Consider the following 20389-nt stretch of genomic DNA (forward strand, 5'->3'; position numbering starts at 1 on the left):
AGTGTGTGGCAATTTAATTAACAGTTTATCCTGGAATCTCCAATCCCCACCCCCCTCACCCGCTGTAGAATAAACTGTCAGTGAAAGAACTTAGTAATAGAGGAGTAAAAAAATTGATGTGGTAAATAATAGAGCACAAAGTGAGCTACTATTTTTAGATGTGATGAAAGACACATACAAAGCAATACAAACAATCTCGGAAATAGCCCAAGTCTTACTTAATCAAAAAATGATACCCAGGTAAAAGATTTATTATAAATTTTTCTCTGCCACTAATTTTGTAGAAAATCACCACCACCATTACCACTTCTGAAAATACCAATTGGTTGGTCTAATGCAGGGCTGTCAAATTCGTGATCCGCTCCCACACATCCAATTTAGTGAAGGGGAAGAAAGTTGCAATAGGTCACATGACACCACCGTGATAATGCGAGTTTGACATCCCTGGTCTAGTGGTTAAGACGCTAGGCTACAAAGGGGTGAATGTAAGTTCTAGTCCCACCTTAGTCATCAAAAACAGCTGGGTAATCTTGGCCCAGTCACTCTCTCTCAGCCCAACTCACCTCACAGGATTGTTATTGTGGGAACAATAGGAAAGTGTTTTGGCTATGTTCAGCATCATGAGTTATTTATAAAAATAATAAAGGTGGGATACAAATAGAAATAGGCAAATTAATAATAATAATATTATATTATAATATTATATAACAATAATATTATTATATAATAATAACAATGATAATAATGATAATAATGATAATAATGATAATAATGATAATAATGATAATAATGATAATGATAATGATAATGATAATGATAATAATAATAATAATAATAATAATAATAATAATAATAATTTACTAGATTTGTATGCCGCCCCTTTCCGAGGACTCTGGGCAGCTCAATGTCTTGCCTGACTGCAAAGAGGCATCTGTCTAGGAAAATTTCTGCACAATAGTTTTGTCACATGCTAAAGTTTCACAGGCATTCTGGTGATTTAAAAAAAAACACCAAATATGGGTAAAGAAAGAATACCTGCTCTTTGAAAGGAAGCCTAAAGGTAAACCATTCATACAGTATTTCATCAGAGTTCATCCATTGAGGTTCTTGGAGAAGACAATCGAAAATAAAAAGCTCAAGAGGGGATCTACACCTTGATAGACACCATATAGAAGATTGCTGGACTCACATGTGCTATTTCAATAGCAGTTATATGTGGAAACTCATTTGACAACAGAGTTACATGGATGCATTCTACATTCAGTCCCCCCCCCCAATGAAAAATGTGCTGCTTGTTGAATAATTTTTTATTAAAGTAAAATTAGTAAAATTACCTTTTGGAGAAGGAACTGCTTTCTTTTTCTCTTGCTTTGCAGTCTTCTCCTTGGAAGATACTGAAACTTTAAAAGAAAAAGAATATAATATAAATGTGGTCCCTTTATAGCAGTGTTTCCCAACGTTTTTGGAGCCGCGGCACATTTTTCATATTTTCAAAATCCTGGGGAACATGGAGGGGGGGGGCGCTAAAAAAACTTTGGACAAAAAAATCTCTCTTCCTCCCTTTCGCTCTATTTCTCTCTCCCTCCCTCTTTCTCTCTCTTTTCCTTCCTTTCTCCATCCCTCTTTCTTTCTCTCTTCCTTCCTTCCTCTCTTTCTGTCTCCTCCTTCCTCTCTCATCTCTCTTTCCTTCCTCTCCCTCCCTTTCTCTCTTTCCTTTCTCTCCCTTTCTGTCTATCCTTTCTATCTCTTACCCCTTCTCCCTCTTTCATTCCCTTTCTCTCCCTCCCTTTCTCTCTCATTCCTTTCTCTCCCTCTTTCCTTCCTATCTCTCTTTCTTTTTCTCCCTCCTTCATATCTTCTTTCTCTCCCCCCTTCCTCCCTCTTACCTTTCTCCCCCTCCCTTTCTCTTCCTTTTTCTCTATCCTTTCTACTTCTTACTCTTTCTTTCTCTCCCTCCTTCATTCAATTTTCTCTCCCTCCCTTTCTCTCTCTTTCCTTTCTCTCCCTCCCCTGGGGCTGCCTGTGCCTGCCCTGCACCACACAACACGGACGGACAGCCCCCGGTCGTCGGTTCGTCACCCCCCACCCCCCCACGGAGGGAGATCAGGCTGGCGAGGGCGGTAGATCTGCGTCACCAGCCACTGGAGGGAGATCGGGCTGGCGGGGGCGGCGAATCCACCTCCCCAGCCGCGCGGAGGGAAATCCGGCAGGCGGGCGGGTGGCCGCGGCTCCCTGCGCGCCCCTGGAAAAGCCTACAGGGAACGGTGCCCGGGGCCGCTGCAGCCGCCCCCCCCGCCCCTGCCATCTCCCCGCGACTGCCTGCGCCGCTGCAGCGCCCCCCCGCTCCCACCGTCAGTGCCCTCCCGCCGGGCCCCAAAGGACACTTGCCGACGACGACACGGCCAGGTGTGCCGACGACGACAGGGAAACTCCAGCTGGGCGGGGCGCTGCCGTGCTGGTGCCTCCGACCTCCCGCTTCCTGCTCGATGCCACGGTTTCTGGCGCTCTCCTGCTGGGCCCCAAAGAAGGAAGGCGGGAAAAAGGCGCGAAGAATGAAGCTCTCCTTCTTCCTGCCTTCCTTCTTTGGGGCCCAGCAGGAGAGCGCCAGAAACCGCGGCATCGGGCAGGAGCCGCGGCACACCTGGTGGTGTCTCGCGGCACACTAGTGTGCCGCGGCACACCGGTTGGGAAACGCTGCTTTATAGAACAAGAATAGAATATTGAAAAATCAACAATAAGAGAAAATTATTATATTTCAGTAACAGATCTTGGAAAATAATTAAGTAACAAAAAGTGTGTGTATGTGTAGTATCTCTCTCTCTCTCCATACATACACACACACATATTATTATTATTATTATTATTATTATTATTATTTATTAGATTTATATGCTGCCCCTCTCCGAAGACTCAGAGCAGCTCACAACAATATATTACAGGTACAGGTATTAATGTCTTGGCATATTCGGGTTTCAGAGATTCTTGGGAACGTTTGGACACAAAGCCAAAAACAGCAGACTGAAGATGATGAGTGGGACCTCATCGAAACGTTGCCAGGAATCTCTGAAACTTACACGGGAAGAAGGTCAAATATGCCAAAACCTTCACACACACACACACACACACACACACACACACACACACACACACGCACATTTGGGTGAATGGACATGCCCTATAGATGAAATGTATGAATCCCATTCAAAGTAGGCTATAAAGGCAAAATATTTGTTTGTTTGTTTTTTAAATTTGGTTTTGTGAGTGTATGTGTCTTCAAGTCAAGTGTTGTATCCTGGCAACTGCCTGGAGAAGCTAATGCAGCTTTTTTGCCAATGTTTTTGAAGTGGTTTGCCTCTGTCAGCTTCCTAGGCTAAGAGCAGGAGTGGGCTGCTGCCTGGATGGGAGGAACACAGTGGGTTAGCGAAAATGGCACTCCAGCCAGAGCGCCCAATTTGCACTGAAAGATGTTGAAAGAAAATTTAGGGCATCCTGCCTAAGCCACACCCACAGTGTGGTAGTAAAAGTTTTGGTAGCCCTTCACTGGCTAAGAGAGAATGATTAACTTAAGTTCACTCAGCAGGCTTTGTGCCTTAGGCAAGACTAGAACTTTTTCCCTTAATAAGCACTGCACCAAACTGTCTTCAGCTTAAATAGGTGTGGAAAACGGCAATCAAAGACAAGTGTGTTGTTCCATCTCTATCCTCTTCCTTTTAGCAAGCCCAAGTGAACCACAACAGCCTGCTAATCTTCCCAGTGCCCTATCTCCACATTTCCTCAATTGTTGCTGATATTCTAGCACAGCATATCCAGATTTTGCCCATTAACTCCAAAGGTTGCTTAAACTAAAGCCAGTAAAATGTAGAGTTTATGTATCTGCTTTTCATATCTATTATCATTTCTTTTCTATCAGATGACTGCCTGCCTATCTATCATCTATTCATTTATTTTGCTAACTGTTTCTTATTCCCTTTTTCTGCAGCTTGATGTTGCATACTCTAAATGGGAATAGTGGATTGGGTATAGATACAGATACACCATATGTCTCTAGATATGCAGAGAGCCTGTATAATATATCGCTTAAAGAAGGGGTCTCCAACCTTGGCAATTTTAAGACTTGTGGACTTCAACTCCCAGACAGGGGATTGAAGTCCACAAGTCTTAAAGTTGCCAAGGTTGGAGACCCCTGGCTTAAAGTACTGCTTGAAGATCAATGAATTCCAGCATCACTTTGGATCATCTTCTTTCAACCCAACCTAATTAATAAGATGGTTATTGGCAATATAATTATGGAAGTCAACTCAGGGGTGAAATGTTCCTGGTTCAGCCCAGTTTGAGCAAGTAGGTAGGGGTTGCAGCAGCTGGTTTGGAGAACCGGGATGGCAACATGAGGCTCCGCCCACCCACCCCAACATTATCGCTTCCTTTTTTATTTAAAAAAAAAAACTTTGTAAAGCCTTTACCCCCTGCCAGTTCCCCTGAATGAAAAAAGAGGGGGGGGGAGGGAGAAGGAAAGGGAAGGGTAGAGAAGAGAGAAAGAAAGAGAGAGGTGTTAGAAGGAAAAAAAAATCAGGATTCACTTTCCAGCCGGGTGATCACTTGGCAAAAAAGAGAAACAAATGCTGTTGCTTTAAATCAGGAATCTCCAAACTTAGCTACATGGCTGGCTAAGGAATTCCGGGAGTTGAAGTCCACAAATCTTAATCTTGCAAATTTTGGAGACTCCTGCTTTAAATTGAAAAGCCTTTGGAACCTGCTCGGAAGGAGGTTTTTAATTGCAGAAGTGAAGTGACATTCAGCAGTGGATAAAAGGAAGGATTCTTATATGGTTCTGTTTTTGAAGTCTTGGAGTTTGTGTAATATGGGCTTTGTGTTTCTAAAAGGGTTTGGGTGATTCCCATTGTAGCTAAATGACTTTCGTCCTGTTGATATATTTTGTCTTGAGTGTGGAGCTGCTTTGTTACTTTGCTACTGTGTTTTGTTAGTGCCAAATCTTGCCATGGGAAAATTTCAAAATATCCCATCTTGAATGGATTTTCTAGGGATCTGTTTGCCTGCTTGTGTGAATGGAGCCAAATATCAGGCTTCCAGTTTCTATACAATCATTATCTCATTAGGTCTTTTAGGCAGAAATGTGGAAGGACCTTCAGGAAGGTTGTTTGTCAGCAGCTTGATTTTTACTTGTTTTTCTTTTAGCGATTTATTATGACTAATATTTTATTTTGGGGGAGGAAGTGTGAAGGAAGGAAGGAAGGAGGGAGGGAAAGAAAGAAAGAAGGAAGGAAATAGAAAGAAGAAAGAAAGAAAGTAAGAAGGAAGGAAGGAAGGAAAAAGAAAAAGAAGGAAGGAAGGAAGGAAAAATAAAGAAAAAAGAAGGAAGGAAAGAAGGAAGGAAAAAGAAAGAAAGAAAGAAAGAAAGAAAGAAAGAAAGAAAGACCACAAACCTGTCTGGCACTAGAGGATGCTTTGAAACAGCACAGCAAAGTCTTGAAGGGACCTCAAAGATCATCTAGTCCAAGTTCCTGCTCCCTGGCAAAATGGACTGTTAAGTTGGCTGCACTCACCCAATCTCATGACCACATGGCCACACCCACCTGAAGTCACCTGACCTCCAAGCCATTTCACATTTCATCTCTGAGTCACCTCAAGCCATTTTAAGCTAGAAAGAGAAGATATAAACTCAATAACAAATTACTTATTATATAAGGAATGAGTCACTGCCCAATACACATCCATATCATAGCATCCCACTTCTCCCAACTACAAGAAAAAATACTGTTGCTGCTGCCTTCATTTGTAATTACTGGGAGGTGAACTGTTAGGTAAGCAGCCGTACCATAGAGGATTTAAGAGATAAGAGCAAAACAACAATGTGTTGGAATCTGAACATAAGAGTTGCTTTAAAGGGGACATGGGCAACATAAAAAATAAATAAAAATAAACACTATATATGTGCAATCAGGGACTTTTCCTTATTTTTCCTTTTGGCATAAAAAGTGAGTACTATACAAATGGTCTCCATAAAGGGAAATGTTTGAACTTCATTTCTACAAAACCCAACAACATGATTAGCATTATTTTAAAGCCTTTGCTCTTTGCGTGTACGTACAAAATTATATTCTCACACACACACACTTCCTCTCCACAAAATAAACACTTAATTTGAATATAGGAGGAGTATTTGAACGACACCATTAAATTTCTTAATCTAGCAGCCTCAGATTTCTATTGTTCGGTTTGTTTTTGAAACAGTGGGAACTAATGATTGAAAGTGTTCACTTGCTCACTAAAAAAATATCTATTTTCCAAAGTATCTTTTCTCAATTTGAAGAGGAACTAGAGGAACTACTGGTAGTAATAGAGAAGAGCCAAGCATATGGTTACAAAGCTAACTAATAAATAATCACCAGAGCCAGCCTAAGCAGCAAGTATAAACTTTGGACCTTTTGTGTGGCTTCTGTAAATTCCCGTATTTCTGCCACCAAAATTGAATTCTTAATTTACTTTTAGTTTTTAAAGAGTACTGAAAGAGGTGCATGTTCTTGTTGTTGCTGTTCTTGTTGTTGTTGTTTAAACCAGTGTTTCCCAACCTTGGCAACTTGAAGATATTTGGACTTCAACTCCCAGAATTCCCCAGCCAGCGAATGGGGAATTCTGGGAGTTGAAGTCCAAATATCTTCAAGTTGCCAAGGTTGGGAAACACTGGTTTAAAACAACCCACATCTGAAATATCTGTTCTGGGATAAGAATATGAATTCAGCTTAACTGTTTCATCTTCACTCACAGCTTGTTAAATTGTGAGATTAAACAGAATAACAGAGTTGGAAGGGATTTTGGAGGCCTTCTAGTCCAACCACCCGCTCAAGCAGGAAACTCTATAGCAGTTATGGTGAACCTTTTTTGGTTCGCCTTCCCAAAGGGATATGGGTGGGTGTGCTAGCATGCATTCATGAGCCTACACCCCTTCCCTCTCCCCCACACAGGTGCACTTCCCCCTGCACTCCCTTCCGTGCTTGCGTACAGGCCTTTTCTGAAGCCTGGTAGGTGAAAAAAATGCCCAACCCGGGCAAACCAGAAGTTCGGGAAAATGCACTTCCGGTTTGCCATTGTACTGTTTTTTTGTACTCCAGAAGGTTCAGAGAAGCTTCCTGAAGCTGTGGGGTACAAAGAAACAGCACAACCAGCAAACCAGAAGTTTGGGAAATGCACCATGAAGCTTCCCTGAAGCATCCAGAGAGTGAAACAGACGTTCCCAGGTCTGAAAATCAGCTGGCCAGTGTGCACATGTGCGTTGGAGCTTAAACGTTTATTTGTTTGTTTGTTTGATTGATTTTTTTTATTCCGCCCTTCTCCTTAGACTCAGGGTGGCTAACAACATGTTAGCAATAGCATTTTTTAACAGAACCAGCATATTGCCCCCACAATCCAGGTCCTCATTTTACCTACCTCTGAAGGGAAGGATGGAAAGCACGCAACATGACAATGTCTTGCTTGCCCTTGGATACGTGCCACCTGTAGCATGCATGCCATAGGTTCACCATCACGGCCCTACACCATTTCAAACAAATTGTTGCCTGAAATGGTATAGGGTTAGATACCACATTTGTTCAGATTCTTTGTCCTTTTATAATTGCCACTAGAACTTTTTAATATTCTAATGCACTTGGAAGATTTCAAAATGGCCAGCTTTTAAATAAAGACTTTACCATTTTAAGAGATAACCACAAGAGAAACATGAGCTGTTATAAATATGCAGCTGCCTATACATAAAACCCTTTCCTGCAGTGCTAATTCCATTGAAAATCCTCTTAATACTTGGTTTATCAACTGAAATGATGCACACAAATAATAGCTATGTCAGTCAATAGTTCAATTTCCTGCCATATATGACCCTTAGCCCCAATTGGCCATGACTATGCCATAAGGAAATGTTAAATTCAATACACTACAGTGAAAAATGACCATAAGTGCTCCTACAAATACCATATGTCCTCTTGCCTTAAGCGAGTCATTCTCTTTGCAGGCAAGTACAATATAATTAGCTTTTTATTATCATCCATCAACTTTCAAAGTAGTACACAAGTGGGTTTTCTGCCTGAGAGAGCACCATCATTTTCATGACAATTTCATCGCGTAATCATAATGGGTGGAAGCAATTTGTGTTTATCTGCTTAAGAAATGACATCTGCCAGTGGAAGGGATTTACTCTTTCCCTGCAGGCTTCAGCACCCCTAATTCTACTTTGGGAATTTCGGATCCTGATTTTCAGGGCTATGTAGAGGAAAGGGAAAGGAGATAATGAAAAAATGCAGCATACTTGGGAGATCTACTCATTAAATGCAGTCACAATGGATGTACATTTTGATTTTGTTTTCTCTTGAACTGGATAGGTCACCACAACTTTGATATAAGATCTCAATAAAAACAGAAACATATTGTTGCACAATTTTTATATACGGTGGGAACATTTCCCCCTAAATACTTTTGCAAAAATCATGAGAATGATATTAGTATTATTGAACAAGAAGTAATGGTGCAAGGGAAGTGAGGTACCCAAAAAGGCCTATCAATAGACAACACGTTGAACTTTGGTGATCCAAGTCTCTTAAAAAAAAAAAGAAATTAACACCAGGCATGATACTGTCTATAAATAATTTGGCAATTGCCAAATAAATTAGTCTTTTGTAAACCCGCTTAGTGTGCTAAAACACAATGGTTTGTTATCTTCTTTAATTAAAATGGCTTTTCTTCCATCACTCACTGCCCTACCTCAAATTTCAATAGCTTGCGACTAATCAGATAAAACGTTAGGGTTTTAAAAACTGAAAGTGGTATAAAACACCCACTGTTTTCCCACAAATGAAAGCAATGATTGCCTACATAAAGCAGAATAACAGAAGAAGAATGAGAGAATTCATCTTAAGTCATAAGAGAATATATTTTGTCTAGGAAGCTTTGTCTAGGAAAAGGAATTGGGCCTTTTTTAAGTAATGGATTTTAACTGATTCCTGAGAAACACAATGAAATAAAAATGAAAGTCAACGTTAGCTTCATGTGCCATCTCTTAGCAAAAATTGATTTGGGAACATAATATTTTCTCCCTATGAGTGTTTTATATTGCAATTTCATTGGTTCACCTTCAGAATTCAAAAATATTATAATTACCTATAGCTTTTTCTTTCTTTTCCATCTTTTCAGGTGGTTCATATTTGCCTTTCTTTTCAGGTTTTTCCTTTTTTTCAACTTTGTCATGTCTTTCAGGTTTTTCTTTGTGTATCGCTATAATGAAACATATATTTAAATATACAATTAAAAATCTTATCAAAATGATGCAGTTTACATTTTCTGGATTACTATTGGCATTGGTCTTATTACTCTGCTACACTTTCCCTTCTGTTCATGGTCATGTACTACAAGTGTCAAATTGAAGACTCACAGGCCACATCCTGTCTATAGGGTGCTTAGATCTGGCCCACGAGACCACCATGGAAACAGTGAAGTACTGGCCTATGGTGCTTCAGAGCTACAGGAGGCTGTCACAGCCAAAAACGGAGCCCAGGAGGGCTGCATGCAGTTCTCATGAGCTCTGTTTTCGCTCACAGAGTGCTAGCAAAATGAACTAGTAGCAAAAGTGGGATTTTATCATAAGAGTTGTTGAATCTGATCAATGAAGAGACTGGCAGGCATGGGAACAGGCAACACTTGCTTTATTGACAAAGAAGTAAACAGCAATTCATGGCAATGATAACTACAACAACAACGAGGAATGGCCGTGCCTGGCAGCTATTTATATCTCCCGCTGCCAGGCTGAGCCAGCCAATCCTGGCTCTGGATTTTCACGCCTAGGAAAGGGGATGGCCCAAATTACCTGGCTGTCCCTGGGACATAACACATGTGATGTTGAGCTGGCCATGTCCACCCTGGCATATCACCCTGACTTCCCAAGATCAAAACCACCCTGATGTGTCCCTCAATGAAAACAACTTTGACATGCCTGATGTGATATGCCAATGTAATGTTTTGTTGTCTGCACAGGATTTATATAGAAATCCTATGCACAAAAGTTACTTCTTATTGCTCATCCAATTTATTGGTTTATAAATGTTCCTCATTACTGTCACAGTATAAATCAGTACAAAAAGGTGGCACTATTATCAATATATTTGCAAATAAATCAATTAAGCTCTGATTCCAAAATGTTGGAATTTTTATTAAAGAATGATCCAGTGAGCTTTGTCATTTATTACAGTGAACATTAATATGCCACTCTCTATAGAAATCGGTATCTGTGGGTAGATTTGTAGCAGCACAGAACCACAAGTATAGTAAAAAGTTAAATTTAATTTTTTCAAAAACCAAGGCAAAGAAGACCAGAAATTTGCTTCTAATTCTGACTAACAGAACACAAATTGTTGGAAAATATTCAGGAATGTGAATATATTCATTAGAAAGCTAATAACCCTTCCTCTAAATCCAGCCTTGTTATTGTTTTCACATTTCCTCATTCAGTTCTTCACTTGATTAGAAATTAAAACCAGATATTGTTCCTTTGCTGTTGATTCAAACTTTCTATGGTCCTCATCATATTTTAATTGAGAAAGAGGAAGTTTATGTTTTCTTCTTCTAATGGTGATATGGTTGTGGTTTTCCATTTCGTTAGAAAGAAAAAGTGCTAACAAATCCTGTTAGATTTCATCTTATCTGAGCATCCGTTGGGGAAACTGACAATTCAAATTTTTGAAAAGAGCAGAAACTGTTTTAGTACTGTTTTGGTTAGGTCTATGACAATTCGTTGCAGCTAACTTGCCACAGCCAACTTACCACAGCCAACTTACCATGGAACAACTTGCTGTCGAACAAGAGTTCCATTAATATCAAAGAAATGGTGGAATAGAATCATTAAAGAAAGCATGCAAAAGAAGGAACAGAAGTGCAAATGCCAAAAATTAAAATACTTTTTTAAAAATTTGTAAATAATTAAACTTAATTGTTAAATTTTCCCATAGCAAGTTGTCTCATGGCTGTGGCGAGTTGGTCTGCAGCGAGTTGGCCCTGGCAAGTTGGCTGTAGTAATTGGGTGGTGGCAAGTTGGCTGCAGCGAGTTGACTGTCCCATTCCCTTAAACTTAAACTTCAGCAGTGGATTATATATTCTACTATGCCAAAAAACAATCACAGGAATAACCTGATTATCAAGGTTATAATCAGTGGTTATTTCTCACCTTTAGTAACTTCTCTTTTTTGAGGTTTTTCTACTTTTTCAAGCTTTTTGGTCTTCTCTACTATTTTCGGCTTCTCGTATTTCTCAGGTTTCTCTTTGTGAATGTCTATAAAAAATAATATTAATACATTGACATTTCTAAGTGACCTACAGTTTAGAAGAGCAATATGAAATAATGTTATTGAATACAAATGTAAAATTGCCCTTTTGAAATATAATAGTCATGCATAACATAACATCTTTCAGCTGTGGCGAGGGGGGGCGTTTGCCCAGGTTAGCCTGGTGCACCAGTTGCGGCCCTATTTGGCCCGGGAGTCACTGCTCACAGTCACTCATGCCCTCATCACCTCGAGGCTCGTCTACTGTAACGCTCTCTACATGGGGCTACCTTTGAAAAGTGTTCGGAAACTTCAGATCGTGCAGAATGCAGCTGCGAGAGCAATCATGGGATTCCCTAAGTATGCCCATGTTACACCAACACTCCTCAGTCTGCATTGGTTGCCGATCAGTTTCTGGTCACAATTCAAAGTGTTGGTTATGACCTATAAAGCCCTTCATGGCATCGGACCAGAATATCTCCGGGACCACCTTTGGCCGCACGAATCGCAGCGACCAGTTAGGTCCCACAGAGTTGGCCTTCTCCGGGTCCCGTCGACTAAACAGTGTCGTTTGGCAGGACCCAGGGGAAGAGCCTTCTCTGTGGCGAACCCAACCCCTGGAAGCAGCTCCCCCCCAGAGATCAGAATTGCCCCCACCCTCCTCACCTTTCGTAAGCTCCTTAAAACCCACCTCTGTCCTCAGGCATGGGGGGATTGAGATATTCCTTTCCCCCTAGGCCTATACAATTTATGCATGGTATGTTTGTGTGTATGTTTGGGTTTTAATAAGGGTTTTTTAATTATTTTAAATATTAGATTTGTCATATGCTGTTTTATTATTGTTGTTAGGTGCCCCGAGTCTACGGAGAGGGGCGGCATACAAATCTAATAAATAAATAAATAAATAAATAAATAAATAAATAAATAAATAAATAAATAAATAAATAAATAAATAAATAACAAAGTTGAATTAACCAATGAAATTCAAGACAAATATTAGACTAGATTCTATCCACTGTACTATACCAGTTTGGAAAGTTTAATTCTATCAGAGTAAAAGTGGTTATATCACATCACATGTAGGTCAACCATAGTTCCATATTGAGTAGGTGGTATTATTATTATTATTATTATTATTATTATTATTATTATTATTTATTAAATTTGTATGCCGCCCCTCTCCATAGACTCAGGGCGGCTCACGGCAGTAATAGAAAACAATATACAATACAAATCTAGTATTTAAAAACTAAAAACCCATAATTTAAAAAACATGCACACAACATACCATACATAAACAATATAGGCCTGGGGAAGCTATCTCAGTTCCCCCATGCCTGATGGCAGAGGTGGGTTTTAAGGAGTTTACGAAAGATATAAAGGTCTTCATGCCTTCATCTCTTTTCTTATAGGCGTTACCTATGAAGGTTTTATTGTATCCCATCAGCATGTACTATAAATACATAGAGAATAGAGGCACCATGCCTCTATCCATGTGCTTATTACAGATGTGACAAATGGAAATTTCTACATTGGTGTTCTTTATTTTCCAGATCTTAGGAGCTGTGGTGGTGCGGTGATTAGAATACGCTATTGATGGCTAACTCTGCCCACAGACAGGCATTCCAACATGACTGGCTGAAGGTTGAATCAGCCTTCCATCCTTCCAAGGTCAGTAAAATGAGGACTGCTGGGGGCAATATGCTGGCATTGTAAACTTTTCAGAAAGTGCTGTAAAGCACTATGGAATGGTATATAAGTCTAAGTGCTATTGCTATAACTACCCTCTGTTGCATTATCTAACCTTTTATATCACATCAGTATGCTGATTTTCTAGCTCAACACATTGCCATTTACCAATGCAAGTTTCTTAACCAAAAAAAAAAAATCCACAATGCCTGCCAAGTAAAGATTTTATTTTTGGAAATTAGTTCAGCTGCAAGGACATGAGTTAACAATGGGGTGTTTTTTAAACAAGCACACATCTTCAGGATGCATTGCATTTATAAATCAAGCTAGCTAGGGGACTATTTTCTGTGGATGTATAGAATCAACACCCACAAACAGCTGCTGGCTCACCCACAGTGTCATTCCTGTTTATGTGCTTAAGATTCTTAAGTTTGTTCTGAAACTAGTGAGAAAATTGTCCAGCTCATTAAATAAATGGCTTCTAGCTTGACAAAGAAAAAAACACTTGTGTGTCCTCAAACAATATTTCTTATTAAGGAATTAAGGCTAAATTTATTTGATGAAGCAAAAACAAGTAGAAACAATGCATTCCCTATTTCCTTTTTACTAAAATTTTTATGCTCAGTGGAAATGTTGAGAATTTGAAATCCAATTCATCTAGTGAGTACAAGATTGGAGAAAATAGATTGATGGCAGGGGTAAAGTTTGGACAGGTTCTGTAGAACCCATGGCGGCGATTATGCGCAGTTCGGAGAACCAGTACATCAGGCCATTGACTGGCTTGCCCCTCCCACTCCCTCCTTCTCTCCTCCTTCTTGGACTCCCACACACAGAACAAAACATGAGAAGGAGGTGAGAAGAAGACAGGTTGAATGCTAGAAGACTTGGCCAAACGTTTCTGTTGCTTCTGTGGGCTTGGCTTGGTGCGCTGGCGCCACACCACTTTGCTGTGAGTGATGTCAAGTTGGCTACACCCACTGAATCACATGACCCACCCACCAAGCCACGCCCACAGAACAGGGAAAAGTTTGAATGTCACCCCTGGTTGATGGGGGTTTTTTACAGTAGAAATTGATTTAATTTTATATCTACTTATTAAAGAGATGGCTCCATGCACTGTTATGATCACGCAAATTCTATATATGATAGTATACTAGTGAATTAACCTATACGTTGTCATACCTCTGGTTTGACTTGATGATGATGATGCCTATTGCTCTTTTTTCTTTGGAACTATTCTATTTCAGATCAACAACCCAAGAGACCTAAGGCTACCTACAGTCCCAAGGTCCCCTCCAATAAATCTAATGATCATTAGAGTTTTTACACTATATATCTGGTAGCCTAGCAAAGATGCAAAGCTATCTGTTATTAATTTTTTATTTGTATTATTTTATTTATTTGTATCCTAACTTGATTATTTTTATGAATATCAAAAGGCAGCAAACATATCCAGTACAGTTTCGTCCTCCTATTCTGATGGCTTAACAACTAGCCCAAATTCACTTAGCTGCTGTAGGTGGTTTTTAAGCACTTGAAGGATATGATATACATTTTATAATAAATAAAAATAAATATCTGATGAATAACCCATTCCCCACAATTTGTTGTTTAATCTATTATTTATAAGACTCCAGGTGGCTGTTGCTATAACAGCTTATTCCCTGAAATAAAATATACTGACCTCAGTAGAATTTCTACGTACAGCAGCTATTTACAATTTCCCCACCGATACAAAATGCTAAAGTTAAATCATATCTAAGTCTTAAACAGTCATCTAATAACAGCATTATAAACGCATGTGTGTGCACATATACACAAAGATACAGACAAACACACACGCACACACATACACGTATTCTAAACAAATAAATGCTTTATCTAAAACCCTGATATTCTCATGGCCTGTGAATATTTAGTACCACCAAGGAAGAGTTGTCAAAATATGTAATCATCACTGGAACTTGAGGTTTCTTATTTTGCCAACACCTGCTGTGCTAGATAAGAACATGGCTTGAAGCTATGTCTCTTTCCATGTCCTTATGAGGAACTAATGGTCACTGTTCTACAGACTGAGATTAGCATATTGTACAATAATCAGGATGCCAAGATCCAAAGAGCAGAGCTTTCAAACTAATTACCACATTGCCATCCAATGCTGAGCAGTGGAAAAATATATTTATTTATTACATAAACAAATCTACATTCCACTTTACTTAGCAAGTTAACTTACTGCTTCATAGAGACATCAAGACAGCACTTTTTAGCCTCTGGCCGATACAAACATGTATAGTGTATAACACTGATATATACATACATACATACATACATACATACATACATACATACATACATACATACATAACATAACATATTTTTGCTGATAATGAAAAAGAAGGAAGCCTACTATAGATCTGTTTCCAGGGTGATTTTGACAGAAAACATCAATTCTTAGAGGGTAAAAGCATTGCCTAGAAGGTAAAACAGCCCAGGTTCGAATCCTAGAAAGGTATGTCTAGCTGACAAGAGCCAAAAAGCTCAAAATAGATCTTTATTAGTCTCCCTTATTTCTTCATCAGTTCTTTGCAAGTTTGGAATATATGTATATGTATACGTATATCTATATCTATATGTATATGTATATACCAGGGTGATCCGACATAAAAAACATATAGCCCCTCCCTGGTACAGAGCTGAAGGGATCAGGTCTGGTGGCTCAGCTGTTAATTTTCTGCCTTACAAGGCAGAAATTGCCAGATCAAATCCCAGTAAGGGTGTGGCTAGCTGATGAGGCCAGAACAAGGCTGAAATGGTGCCATCCTAGTCTCCCTTAATTTTAATGTGATATATGCATATCTATATCTATATGCAGGGGTGGGCTGCTGCCCAGACCCGGGGGGGGGGATGCAGTGGGGTAGCGAAAATGGAGCTCCACCCCAAAGCATCCAATTTGCACTGAAAGATGTTGAAAGACAATGCAGAACATCCAGCATAAGCCACACCCACAGTGTGGTAGTAAAAGTTTTGGTAGCCCTTCACTGTGTATATGTATATGCATATATCTATGCATATGCATATGGTTGGTTTTCTGTCGAAATCTACTTAGGTTTTCAACTGTAAACTGCTTATTTTTCACAATATAAGGTGTAACAATTTTAACAATCCTTTTCTGCTTTTAACAAAATGTAGATCCTCTTCTGGCATCTGTATTAAAAAGCATAAAATAATTGATCTTTTGTGGGTCTCTTCTAACTGATGAATTCTGCAGCTTAATTGTTCCTGATATTTTGAAGGAAGGTAAGTGACAGAGATCTGTTTCCTGATCCTCAGGACCAGAACCAAAACTCACACAAACCCCCGTCAGCTTCTCTTCTATAATTGTCTTTGGCACCACTATCATTCCCTTCCTCAGATTACCGACTTCCCTCAGAGCCAATCCAGCTCTGAACGTGAGGCGTTTTAACTTGGCACTAATTTAAACAGAGAAGGGCAAGGGTGTGGGGGTGGGCAGAATGTTATTAATATCATAGCGTCATGGTATAAGTTTTACCCTTCTGTACCTGTGCCGTAACCCTCCCTTCATGGACAAAAGACTGTGACCAAAGACTCAGAATCTACTGAGAATCATAAGCAATGGTGCAGTTTTCTTATTCTAAGCTGGGCAACATAAATATTGTATAAATATATCCTGGATCCAAGTCTTAATTTCAAGGTTGACATTTGCACTATGTTGATGCACAAAGTAAATGTTAGAGAAGCCCGTTTTCAGTATCAATAGCATCACGTGCTAATGCCAGGTGTCACCTTTACAGAAGCTTAGTTGTTCCTTAGGAAGGCAATTTGGCATCTCTTTAAGTCTTAGCCAGTAATTAAAGACTAGTTGGAAAAGGTCCTAGAAACATAAATAGATCCTGGTTTTCATTCTTAGGAAATAAGCAGGCATACTTTTAGGTACTCTGAGAATTAATTTCAGACAACAATTCCAAATGCTATTGAAGCTACTGTCATATGCAATATTTTGGGTAGAAGCATTAAATTGAGAGCAGGAGCCCCATTGGCTGACTTCCCCTAGACATATACCAAAATGTTATTAATCCATTTATTTCCTGCTCAGCCTTTAAATGCAGTTGTCATGAGCCTGAGGCTGTGTACAATATTCTAGGAATACCTATATTGCTTGGCTTTGTGTTTTATGGCATTCTAATTTTTACAAGCAGTTTTAAATTAAAATCATTTATATACATTAGAATTATGCAAGTGAGTAATCACTTTCTCCTTCTTCTGGGAGAGATAATCATCTCTAGTTTAATGAAAACAGATCAAACTAAAATAAAATGGGCAGATAAATATATCATATCTCACAGGCCTATGCTTATTAACCCAAGGCCTGTCCCACTATGATCTCCATGAAAATTCTATAGAGGATTTAATATATAAGGATTAAATATAATATATATATTATATCTAATATAAACAATATATATTGTTTTGCCATGATTGCGTTTGTTTCTTTTTTTCCTAATTTGGTTTACTCCACACTATTCTCTTCAAGACTGAGATAATCCAGGAAGGGCCATATTATTAATAGCCATAATTAAGCACTAATTTGCATATTCTGAGCGAGACTTTGGCAAACAATTTGCTGTCTTACTGCAAGCTTGGAATGTATTGGACACGCAAGAAATTATTTGCATGTTGCCCACTGCTGCCCACTACACATTAAATAGAATCTCGAAGCTCTTAAGTGCAGCCACTGCAGCTTTGGAAGCAGCTGCAATCAAATGTCAAAAGTTAATCTGGGCTCAGTTTAGCAAATGGCAGACAGCAGCAGGTGGCCCTGGCAGAAATGGGTCAGCCGATGGCAATCCAGGTGAAAAGACTAAAAAGTTCAGCATTTGCAGACTCAAATGATACTGCCAGCTTTCATTTCTTCCATTTTTCTTTGTGCTATTAAACCAGTGCTCGGAAGGCCCTAGCATGATCATTGAAATAGCTCCAATGTTCAGAGTGTGATATGATAAAAATAATAAGAAAAAGAAAAATGAAACACATAAAGAAAGAACAAATCTTATAAAGACTTTAAAAACTCATATTAAATAGGCCTATTCTAAAAGGTCTGTCTTTGTATAGACAAAGGTAATATATTCAGAATACTTTATTAATATAGCTAAAAAAAAAACCAGCAAATGTTAACAAAGAAATTTTTATTTGAAATGTTCATAAAGACTTAGCCAAGATATTTACTTTTCAATCTATGAGATTTTTCACTCTTTAATTTTTCAGTATTTTGTTATCTGATTACCGTCTATGGGAAGAAACTGCTAAACTAATAACAGAGTTGGAAGGCACTTTGGAGGTCTTCTAGCCCAACCCTCTGCTCAGGAAGGAAACCCTATACCCTATACCAGTGTTTCCCAACCTTAGCAACTTGAAGATATTTGGACTTCAACTCCCAGAATACCCCAGCCAGCAAATGCTGGCTGGGGAATTCTGGGAGTTGAAGTCCAGATCTCTTCAAGTTGCCAAGGTTGGGAAACACTGCCCTATACCAATCAGACACATCAGATCCAATCTCTTCTTTAAACAACTCCAGTGTTGCAGCATCTATAACTTATGGACACAAGTCATTTCATTGATTAATTGTTCTAACTGTCAGGAAATGTCTCCCCAGTTCTAGGCTGCTTCTCTCCTTTATTAGTTTCCATCCATTGTTTCTTGTCCTGCCTTCAGGTGCTTTGGAAAATGGGTTGACCCTCTCTTCTTTTATCAGCCCCTTAGATATTGGAATGTTGTTATCATGTCACTCCTTCCCCTTCTTTTCATTAAGTTACATATACCTAATTCCTGCAACTATTCTTCATAGATTTTAGATTTATCTCCTTGTTATAAGGTTCTTCACCATCTCTGACTAAGAAGATATAGGCATGTCCTTCAAGGTATCCTTAAAGCTTTTATCTGCTTTTAGTTGTCTGATTATTATTTTAATCACGGGTATTTATAAGTGAGCTGATGAAACAACCACCTAACACATTACTCTTCCAGAGCAGATCTATGATGTGCGATATACTTATGGGAAAATCTATTGTGCAAAAAGTTTGCTTTATGCAGCTTTATATAACTTTATCCTTCATGTAACTGTCTTGGTTTCCCAAGGTTTGGGGCAGTTTTGTATGTTCTTCTTGTAAATAAAACATTGGGATGATAAAATGAATGAAACTAATTACCTTTGAGCGGTAGTTTCTTTTCTATTTTCTCTTCCCTTTCTTTTTCCTTGTCTCTCTGAATTTCTACAAGCAAAGAAGAAAATCAGCTAATTAGAGGAAAAGGAAACTGTTATGATTTGAACACTATGAAGAAAGTCCAAATATATCAAAGTTGAAAAATGCACAATTGAAATCTGGGAAGTTCTGATCAATAATATACCCACCATGGATAAGACATCATCCTTGATTTGTCTTATTCTAACTATCCACAATTCAGGGGTGGGTGGGTAAGAATTAATAGATTTTTTTTTCAATGTATGCTGTTGTGGATTATTTTCCAATAAAAATGATAAGAGACCATGCTGAACAGGCATTTGATTTTACTTGATAATTTAGGCAACAAAAATGCATGTTCTGGTAGAATTGGTTTCAAGGCTTGCATTTTATGCTTGATGGTGTCAACAATGAACTCAGGGACATTGACTATAACCCCTTTGCCTATGTTTGTGTAAGAGAGTGCTAAACCAGATCTGCCAATGCATAGAATATACATATATTCAAATAGATATACTGTAATATTACCTTTTGGTGTTGGCTTCTTTTCTACTTTCTCTCTTTTTTCAGACTTGTCTATCTGGATTTCTGGAACAAAGAAAACATTGCAGAGGCATAATGACTAGAATATTATGTTTAATACTCCTTATACTTTGCTCTTGGTAGGATTTCTGCTTTCAAAATGTATTCCATCAAAACAAAAATCACTTAAGGTAAAATCTCAACATTCAGTTCAGAATTGACTTTCAGAGAAATGTAATAGAACTGCTCAGAGCCATTTTCCTAGTGATAGTGATACACTTTGCTGTTCCTTTCAGTGGCTTTACCTGAAAATATACCCAAGATGTGAAGAAAAAATTCCTTGGGTAAAGTGCTCTGCATCTAATCAGATTGCAACAGAATGGATTTTACCGTTCCAGTTCAATCAGATTCCAAGTTTGGTTTTATAGCTATCCTTTGTGATAACTCTTGATGAGAGAAACTGGTACGTATAGAGATTTTCATATACAATTCTAATTATAAATATTAGATTTCCATAATATACTTTCTTGCCTATACATTTCCCTACAGATTGTTGGTCACAAAATTTGGAAAATAATAAGTACAATATGTTGTTGTTTCTTTGGT

At 38.8% G+C, this 20389-nt stretch overlaps 1 protein-coding gene and 1 long non-coding RNA gene across 2 annotated transcripts in view; both read right to left on the minus strand.

Annotated features, from left to right (window-relative positions):
• The window catches only part of LOC139175001 (triadin-like), a 94347-nt gene extending 83481 nt beyond the window's left edge, over positions 1 to 10866 (minus strand). The window contains exons 1-3 of the mRNA XM_070765832.1: positions 10833 to 10866; positions 9163 to 9276; positions 1335 to 1400 (exon numbers count right to left, since the gene is read on the minus strand). Of these exons, the coding sequence (XP_070621933.1) occupies positions 1335 to 1400; positions 9163 to 9276; positions 10833 to 10866 (214 nt within the window). The remainder of the gene's footprint in view (positions 1 to 1334; positions 1401 to 9162; positions 9277 to 10832) is intronic.
• Positions 10867 to 11299: 433 nt separating this feature from the next.
• On the minus strand, positions 11300 to 19851 carry LOC139161044 (uncharacterized). Its single transcript, XR_011558059.1, has 3 exons — positions 19790 to 19851; positions 19229 to 19291; positions 11300 to 11323 (listed from the first exon to the last, which is right to left on the minus strand). It is a non-coding gene; the product is annotated as an uncharacterized lncRNA (long non-coding RNA).
• Between the last annotated feature and the right edge of the window lie 538 nt (positions 19852 to 20389).

Source organism: Erythrolamprus reginae, chromosome 1 (genome assembly GCF_031021105.1).
Source record: "Erythrolamprus reginae isolate rEryReg1 chromosome 1, rEryReg1.hap1, whole genome shotgun sequence".
Classification (NCBI taxonomy): domain Eukaryota; kingdom Metazoa; phylum Chordata; class Lepidosauria; order Squamata; family Dipsadidae; genus Erythrolamprus; species Erythrolamprus reginae.